Source organism: Seriola aureovittata, chromosome 1, assembly GCF_021018895.1.
Source record: "Seriola aureovittata isolate HTS-2021-v1 ecotype China chromosome 1, ASM2101889v1, whole genome shotgun sequence".
Classification (NCBI taxonomy): Eukaryota; Metazoa; Chordata; class Actinopteri; order Carangiformes; family Carangidae; genus Seriola; species Seriola aureovittata.
In genome coordinates this window covers 15,752,298-15,761,970 of record NC_079364.1, presented here as the reverse complement: position 1 = coordinate 15,761,970, position 9,673 = coordinate 15,752,298, and the positions used below count along the sequence as shown (strand labels likewise).

General features: G+C 39.7%; 1 protein-coding gene across 4 annotated transcripts in view; it reads right to left on the bottom strand.

Annotated features, from left to right (window-relative positions):
* Positions 1-249: 249 nt before the first annotated feature.
* The window catches only part of nfat5b (nuclear factor of activated T cells 5b), a 35,361-nt gene continuing 25,937 nt past the window's right edge, over positions 250-9,673 (bottom strand). For all 4 annotated transcript variants that reach the window (XM_056392445.1, XM_056392578.1, XM_056392532.1 and 1 more), the window contains exons 9-13: positions 9,383-9,515; positions 9,063-9,137; positions 8,690-8,793; positions 6,544-8,440; positions 250-5,391 (exon numbers count right to left, since the gene is read on the bottom strand). In XM_056392445.1, coding sequence (XP_056248420.1) covers positions 5,153-5,391; positions 6,544-8,440; positions 8,690-8,793; positions 9,063-9,137; positions 9,383-9,515 — 2,448 coding nt within the window. In that variant the 3' untranslated portion in view covers positions 250-5,152. The remainder of the gene's footprint in view (positions 5,392-6,543; positions 8,441-8,689; positions 8,794-9,062; positions 9,138-9,382; positions 9,516-9,673) is intronic.

Genomic DNA, 9,673 nt, shown 5'->3' with positions numbered 1-9,673 from the left:
ACAGCTTTGGAGGCTTTAAAAACAAGAAAGGTCAATGGGTTAAACACTTTTTCAGATAGCTGAACTGCCCCTTCATGTGTTTAATCAATGTTTGGTATTTGCTTTAAGAAATAAAGAGCTATAGACAAGCTGTAATGAAGTATCTGTATTTTCTCTTTGTTTGTTAGTTGAAGATCATCAGCCTGCAGTCAAGTGTTCTTATGCAGTAGCTTACAACAAAACATGAAATAAAAGCTCAAAGGCTTAACATTTAAAGTATATATGTTTAATATAGATAGCAGCAAGTTTACAAAAAATTATTTGCAAGAGAATAAAAATGTCCGAACAAAAGCCAAATATATAGAAAGGTGTTTTCTCCCAAGGGGGGTTATTTGACAATTGTTCACATAGTTAGAAACAAAAAGGAAAAAATTTCCCCCTTGCTACTTCCAGGACTAAACAAAAGCTGTTTACTAGTAGAGTGGTTCTCTTGTGTTCAGAGTGAACAGATTTAAGATGTTACAGAGGTGTGGAGTAAGTATATGGTATTGGAAATTGATAATATTAGACTAACACAGCAATATTAGATAACATAAGAACAAATTTAGGGACGAATGACACTGAATATTGATGTTTTGTAGAATTTGTCATTCACACCATTTCTAAATTACAAGGCAAACAAATCTAGCATGCATTGATGTTTACTGGTCTGAATAAGATATGTGAGAATGATATGACATCTGGTAACTCAGAGGCCCTGACAGAAATCAGAAAGACTAGGAACCCCTGCACTAGTAAACAGTAAGCCTGGATATAACACAAACCTCCACATGAACCCTACAAGCAAGAATGGAATAAAGAAGACTGACAAACAATTAGTGACCCTTGTCTCACCAAAAAAAGCAAAAACAAAAAAAAGATGGCTGCTGAGAAGAGAAATTTGGATTTTAACTGAGTAAAAGGTTTAAAAGCAGTTTCAGGCAGCACTCAAAGCATCAGAAAATGTTTCAGCAAGCAACATAAATAATAGAAAGAACATCTATTTTGGTATCTCCTTTATGTTGAAAACAGGAGAGGCTATATAGAAAAATATATATTCAAAAACTAACAGATCTACATTTACAGTATATTAGCTGCATAGCAGTTTCAGAGAAAAATTGTCTGCATCTACATTGTATGACATAAATGCAATGGATACTTCAGTACAAACAAGTTAGATGCATGACAGAAATTGCACAACACATTTATCAACCACAACCACATTTATCTGGTCACTGTTGTCGAGTACTTAAAGCACACTTAAAATCTTATGGCTTAAAACATTCTAGTTAATGAGAACTAATCATCGCGGGTGGGGCCTGCAACTTGTTAAACAGACAAGAATGGTAAAACATCAATCTGGTTGATACTACAACATCTCCTCAGGGCACATGTACAGCATAAACTAGTGTCCAAAGTGACATTTTAGGAAAAAATGAACTGTTTAAACATCTAAAATAGCAAACTCAGTTTGTTGATTTTTAATTAACTGGCAATGTTAAAAGAAAGCCGCATCTTGTTCTATTGCATGAAACAGAGAAACTTAAGAGTTTGTAGCATCTTGAAAAAAATGAGAACTTTTTCAACAATCCCCCTCTTTTCCATACAATTAGTAATGACAGTATAAAGAGTAACGCTCTTATATATTTGTGATCTCCAGTTACATTATAAATACACAAATGAGGAAACTGTAATTCCAAAAAAATGATTACCTCCCCAATATGTGTATAAAAGAACATTCGGGATGTAAGTGAGACATTACAGCCATGCTGTATAATTACATTCAGTACTATATTCATGGTAAGAATACTGAAATTTGTTGGTCCTACTTTAAAGGATTTTTTTTTTTTATTTTGACAGTAAAAGCAGTTAAAAGTTTGGTGCCATTTTTCCCTGCTGTGGTCATAAAGGACTACAGCACCAGCTGTCCAATTACAAGCCTTAAACACATGATATGTACATTAAGGTGTATATTAATTCATCTAAGTCACAAAGGAGTAACTGTGCACAGGAATGTATATATTATTCAGAGTCATCCTGCTGTCATCAGTACAGTTAGAAAATGAAAGATCTGAACACAACTATGATTACGGGAAACAATTTAGATAATAACCAACACACAAATAAATTAGATATGCTTCTCCAAAAAGAGGCGCAGGAACTACACCGATAAAAACTTTGTAAAACAAAAACAAAAACAAATAAAATCATAAATACTCAACACTGGAAATCTTAGTTCTTCTATTTCACAAGATGAAGAAAGCCAATCACAGATAGCTCTTTGCTCCAAAGTCACGTTCCTTCAGGAGTAGGGTCCCTTTAAATACCACTCAGACTGCTCAGACACACACACTGTAGTTCCATAAATCACATTAGTCAAGTTTACATAATCTCCATCATAAAACAACAGCTGTTTCTGATTTCAAAGTGTATAAAATGTAACTGTGTTTATGTATTTCTAACAAACTGTACAGAGAAAACAAGACAAGGCATTAAACTGAGCTAATTCTGTCATCATCAGAGACCAGCCCCTTGTTCATGCATACACTTACAGTAAAACTAACCATGACATGTTTTTTTTTTGTTTTTTTTCCAAAACAACACAACAAACAAACAGAAAGAAAAGTGTGACAGCAGGACATTGTGCCTAACAATGACATCTGTATATTTAGGAGGAAAAAAAATTGTCTATGTTTTTCTAAAAAAGTAAAATTGCAAGTAGGAAAAAAAAAAAAAAGAAAAGAAAAGCTTGTGAGCCATAAAACTGGCCTGTCATCAGGATCTATGCAAAGCAAGATTCGAGTCAAACTTTGGTCCTGAGGCCACTGGCCAACTGCAGAGGAGAATTAAATCTGTAGACATTTACAGTTTGCATTTACAAGAAAACATGTAAATGGGCTCTATTCCTGCATGTTAATACCTTAACCCAGATGAGATATATATTGTGCAGTTGTAGCCAACAAACTATTGCTTCTCCTCAACATTTACTAAACCCATCACATTAATAAAACTGGTGAAAGGCTCTTTTCTAGCTGGTTTAAGAATACTATTCCAGTTCATGCGTGCCTGACGCAGAATGATGCCATCAAAATGACAGTGAAACACATAATGATCTAACCCTTATGACAAATATTATATTAATATACTATATTACATTCTACTCTTGCTACTGTAGTTGTGTAAATAAGAGTTATATGTCCACTAAAATTACAATATTTGAATAAAAATGTCTTGATCCACATTTTTCCTCATTTGTCCAGATTTTTAAGCTGGTTATCAGGAATAAATAATGCATTAGGTTTGGGGAATGAAAAGTAGTAGTTGTAACCTGGCTGGCGATGAGATGCGCTGATACTGGCTTAAAAGAAATTCTAGTTGAGATATTTTTGCAAGTCTGCTTGACTACAAAGATGTTGCCAGGCAAACACAGGACAGTAATGACAATCATTTCTGATCCAAGTGCATTTCTAAAAATGTGTATTCTTCACTGTAAACAATGAGGAAGAGGTGGCTGTCATAAAAAAGCCACCTCTTGCGGGACTGTTCTGTACCCTGGATGAGTTCAGTGGTCACAAAGAACAGCACCATAAAGTGCTGAATATACATGTAAAAAAGAAAATCTCAGCCAGTATTTGTGTTTGTATATTTCTACTGTCACACTTTCTTAAAAAGATGAATCTCTTTGTAATGCATGAAAATGAGAATCTGTTGTAAAAAGTAGCAACCCAACACAGTTTGGTTTTGATGAATAGACTAAATGTTAGCCTGAACACATGTTTGCATCATGGAGATGGCAAAGTATCTAATATAGAAAGATATGTTTCACAGCTGGAGGTGACCATCTTCACTACACTGCCACACTGACAGCTGCTCACTGAACTACAAATATTCTTTTATAGGTATTACTGTACCAAACAGGCCTAAACAAGTCTAGACTTAAGTTAGCCAGGTTTTTCGTAGATAGCAAAAATTACTACATTACGTTACTTATGAACCTGCTGAGTGCAATTTCATCCCATTAACGAAAACCTAAGTCACTGTGTGCACCGTGTGCAGACAGCTAGAGTGAATTTATTCATATCAGGCGCAAACTAGCTGCTACAACATTGAAATAATAAGCACCCACATACGTGATAGACACCTGTTTTCGACTACACACCAGATTAGTGTAGTAAAATGTTTCTATTTATTTCTGTAGCCTGCAGTCTTCTACTTGTTACTTACAATTCCCTGCCTTCTCTCTATCCCTCTGACCTTCTTTCACTACACTTTCTGCACTGTTGCGAAAATCATTTCAAACCATGTCAACAGCGGTTACCTTCGACTTCTTTGACGTATCTAATCATTCATACCACAGTCTGTCCAAACTTTCCTGCCATACCGCATACTCCACCCTCCATACTACAAAAACATTACAAAAAAAGTATTGAAGGGAGCACTATATAGTGGAAACCACTAAACACTTTTTGACAACACTATAGAAAAAAAACAGAAGATTGTGCAGATCACTGACAATCTACTTACAGATATAAACAAAACTTCACAAGTTAAATGAATTCCCAGTCTGGCAAGTTACTGTCCTCTAGAGGGAAAGCTGGAGAAAAGGGCCGAATTCCAGCTCTCTCATCGGACAGTAATGACAATTTTTCTCATTGTTGTTCTCATCTGGAGTCCACCTCAATTTTCACATGTTTGTTTAAACAATGGGAAGTCAGTCAGTCATTAAGTTAGTAAGAGACATTTGCTTTTCTTGGTCAACCCGCTCAGCCAAAAAACCCCACACCCAATTCCTAGTTCACTATCTGGATATCCATTTCTCCAGTTTGTCTTTATAAACATTAACATTTATGTCACTTACTATACTGCTATGTCTTTTTGGGAAGAGACTGGCTCAGCAAAGGCCAGCAGAAATGTTTAGCTAGTTCTTTCCTAATAATTCCTCAGTTTCAAATGATGGGTTAGCAGAAAAACATTTGGTGACCAGATATAAGCTCATAATGCTAATTTTCTCTCAGGCTAATTCATTAACGTTTACCTGCATGGAATTTTCAATAGACAACACTTTGACTTTTTACAATTATTCCAAATATTATCAGTAAAAAATAAAAGACAAATCCGTGAACCTTTATGAAGGTTAGTATGAACGAGTTAAGTTGCTGCCGGACTCCTGCAGACTGACCAGCAGGTCATCGATCTTCTCCATGTTCTGCGAGGCAGACATGCTGTTCTGCACAGTCCCAGACTGAGACAGGGACTGGCTGAGCAGGGACTGGATGTGTGCGCCACTCTCTCTTTGGTTCTGACCAGACTGGCTGATGGCTATTATCTGATCCGACAGCGTGTTTCCAGGTGTGTTCATCAACTGGCCACATCCTGTGAGGAGGGAACAGATAAGTCAAAATAATAATAATAATAATAATAATACATTTTATTTGGCAGCACCTTTCACAGCACTCAATGACACTTTACAGAAGATTAAAAACACAATAAAAATAATAAAAACAACAGACAGTTAAAAAGAAAACAATGAAATTACGGCGAATATGCAGATTGAAACAGATGAGTTTTGAGTCTTGATTTGAACTGGGGTAAAGAAACAATGTTACGGATGTCTGGTGGGAGAGAGTTCCAGAGTTGGGGAGCAGAGCGGCTGAAAGCTCTGCTCCCCATGGTGCTGAGGCGGGCAGATGGCATAGAGAGGTAAAGGGAGGAGGAAGACCTGAGGGAACGAGAGGAGGTGGTAATGCGGAGGAGATCAACCAGATAGGGGGGGGGGGGCGAGGTTGTGAATGGCTTTGAATGTATAAAGAAGGATTTTGAACGTGATACGGAATTTGACTGGGAGCCAGTAGAGCTGCTGGAGGACGGGGGTGATGTGGTGAAAGGAGGGATATTTATTTAGTTTCAGTTAATGAGTTTGATGTGCCTGGTTGCTTTGTGATTTTATAAGTTTACACAACACAAAATATGGATTGCGTGTGTTTCAGTCATCAGCTTGGACAATGAATAGTCTATGAATAGTCTAGATATCATAATATTGTCATATAGTGATATGATTCTTCTGAAGCATGAATATTAATTGTCATGAATTCTTACCACATTCATAGAGGACCTAAAAAGCCTTTGAAAAACTTATAAATAGATGAGGAACTTTACATTTTATTGGACAATGAATTGATAAATGAATTGTGAAATTTGTGAATCACTGCAACAATTCAGTTTCTGAGAGAGGATTTAAAGGTTCCCTATCTACTTTCTCATTTCCTAACTCTCTTATCTTTTCTGAGTCACATGAAACTAAATTAACTGATTTTTGGCCACTTGGAGGCAGCAGAAACAAGCTGTAAACACAACAATGACATCACCTTTTAAGTTGATATGGCCAACATTTTCACAAATAGTGTCTACTTATACATTGAGCAGAATTGTTAGTGTTACTTTGGAATGATGCTTTTGGCCACCCGTCAAATTTCACTGTAATCTCAACAGTTTCAAGGACGTACACCTAGGCTATCAATTTCTTACCATTCTGAATCCCAAAAAGGAACAGGCCAGGTTGTTGGGGCTGGCTGGGTTGACTGATGCTCCCACTCACAGCAGTTTGAAAGAGAGTTCCTGGCTGTTGAACGGGGGATGAGGTGGTCGTCTGTAGGTTTGCCACACCGTTCTGTGAGGCAAATATGGCTGACTGCGTTAGCTCTTGAGCTAGTCCCCCCTGCAGAGAAGCCATATTGGACTGAGGCATGAAGAGGCCTACAGGCTGCTCCTGCCGGTTGTTTGAGCTGCTGCCCAGCTGCATAGGCTGTTGCCCCTGAAACATGACTTGCTGTCTTGGGTCGTTGGGGTTCCCTAATGCCATGGGCTCAGAGCGATCCTGCTGGGTTACTGTCACCATACTGGCTTGGGAAAAGAGCAGAGAGGGGTTTTGGGGCTCTTGAGGAACTAGACTGCTGCTGGTCAAAGGAGGCATCTGGCCCTGGCTGCTGAACAGAAGGCTGGAGGCCTGGTCTGGTGTGGAAAGGGTGTTGTTGCAAAACAGCAGGCCAGCCTGCTGTTGCTGCTGCTGGCCTGGAGAGAGTGTGTTTGCAGATGGATGTGGGGAGATGTTTTGAAACAGGGAAGCCTGTTGGGTTGGCTGTGTGTGGGGCTGAGGCTGGGAGGGCTGTTGCTGCTCCATTGGACTTCTCTGCTGGATCGGGGAGAGCTGAGTCTGAGCCTGAAATACAGATTGTGGTTCAGGGGCAGGGGGTTGCAGAGCACTGAGGAAGGCCAGTTGCTGCTGCTGCTGCTGTTGTTGTTGTTGTTGTTGTTGTTGCTGTTGTTGTTGTTGTTGTTGTTGTTGCTGCTGCTGTTGCTGAGAGCTGCTGGTTGTAAGCTGAGTGGGCAGGGAGGTCTGGGGGAGGAAAAGTCCAGGGGTTGAGGGTTGTTGCTCTGGAGACTGTAGTACTGTCATGGTGTTTTGGAAGAGAGCGGCCTGGACCTGCTCCTGAGACGCTTTCTGAAAAAGAGCTCCCTGTGGATCTTGTGTCTCAGCCAAAGAGCTTGGATTGTGGAACATGGGTGGTGAAGGGTGAGAGGGTGTCTGCTGAAGGAAGTTGGTCTGAATAGAAAGTAGGTCATTTGCCTGCTGAAAGAGAGCTGCTTGTTGCTGCTGTTGCTGTTGTTGCTGCTGCTGTTGGGCCTGCTGGAAGAGAGATCCCTGGTTTGGCACCACTCCTTGTGATGAGCCTTGCTGTTCTGCATTCTTGCCCTGGGATGCATCCTGAAACATGCCGCACTGCATCTGAATCTGTGACTGGAAAAGCTGCTGCTGTAAATTCTCCAACACCTGTTGTTGCTGCTGCTGCTGCTGCTGCTGCTGCTGCTGCTGCTGCTGCTGTTGCTGTTGAAGCTGTTGTTGCTGCATCTGTTGCTGTTGTTGCTGCTGAATTTGCTGTTTTTGGATCTGTTGTTGGTGCTGGATGTGTTGCTGCTGCTGTTTGGCCATTGAGTTGTCAGATTGCAGTGGTAAGCTACAGAACCCCTTGGCTTTTAGCTGTCTCACTGCCTCCTCCAGCTGAGCCACTTCATCTGGAGGGAACAGCGGCAGCTGCTGCTGCTGGGGTGCGGGTTCACCACACAGCCTCCCAACAGCTCCAGAGCCACTGCCTGGCCTCTCCTGCCTGAGGCCTTCTCTGGGCTCCAGGAGGAACTGCTGTGAGCCTTGCTGGAGAAGGGAGTCTGCAGGGACAGAGAATGAACTGGTGGCAGCAATGTCCTGTTTCTGGATGGTGCTTAAGGGTTCAGTGTTGGTAAAAACAGGAGCCTGGCTTTTGTCAGGGTCACTTGCAGGCTGAGACAGGTTGTTGGAGAATGGTCTGTTTTTATTTAGATGTCCTGCAGTCATGTCTGGGTTCTGCTGGGCTGGACACAGGTCACCTGTCTGTTGGAAACACAAAATAAAAGGTGCTTTATTTCTGTCTTTGCAAAACTTGCAAAACTACTGCGGCATCTTCAATTGTTAAACCTATATGTACAAGAACACTCCACTTAAGGACACTAAGCATGAAGTTAATTTTTCTGAAGGTTTATGTAATTTGAAATATCAAATCAATCCAACCCAGTTAAATTGTTTTCACAACGTAAAAGTTATTAATGAGGCCTTTACTGAGGTAATGGATCAATACATCACCTTAAATACTCCAGAGGACTGGAGGTTGCTGGTCACCTCCATCGGAGTGACATCCTCTCTCTTCACTAAAGGCAGCATAGAGGGAATCAAGGCACCATCTAGAACTGTAGGAACAAGAGCAAAGGACTTATTATTATACATTAAACAAATAAATATTAAATAATATTAAATATTATTCTTAAAATGTTTTATTTTTTCCAGCTGTTTTTAGCCATTGTAAGCTAAAAGCTCACTGTACAGTGTGTGTATACAATGTATAAGGAAATAAACAGCTGTCAAATGCAAGGCACACAAAGCCTGATGGGAGACTCCAGAACTCAACTCATTTGTATAAATATTTTTTCTTCTGAATTGCGCACAAAAGGAAAATAACCTTTAATTTGTTCATCAAAAGTACAAGTCTTCACTGGAGAAGGCATCTCTTTCTTCACTGGGACATCTTGTTTTGCTGCAACACAAACATCAACAGATTCCAGAGTCAACAATACAGGAAAAAAAAATCTTCAGAAATATCCTTACATGACAGTCATGTGGTGTAAAAGACTGTAGATGACACAGTCCATTTACACAGTTACTTGGTTGGTCATATCTTTCAAAGGTCTTGAATGTGGATGTGTTTGGAAATGGGCTGTGTATTGCGCTTTTGAAACATATTGTAATTTCATAGATTAACTGAAATGAACAGATAACAACCTGGATCTTGAGTGTAGGTAAAAGGCTGGACATCATGGGATCTCCCAGCATTCGTCACCACATAGATTCCCACACACACTGCAGAGGTGATGGCCTGATTCTGGTACGGAGGCACCTTCACTATCAAGTGATTCTTTGGGATGATCATATGAAAAATTATGTCAGCAAACAAGAAAAAAATGCAACAGTGGGACAGCAGTATGTCTATCAGCACTTATCTTTTTTTTTTTTTTTTTTAAGTATATTTTTGGGCTTTTTATGCCTTTAATGGACAGTATAGTGGAGAGTGAC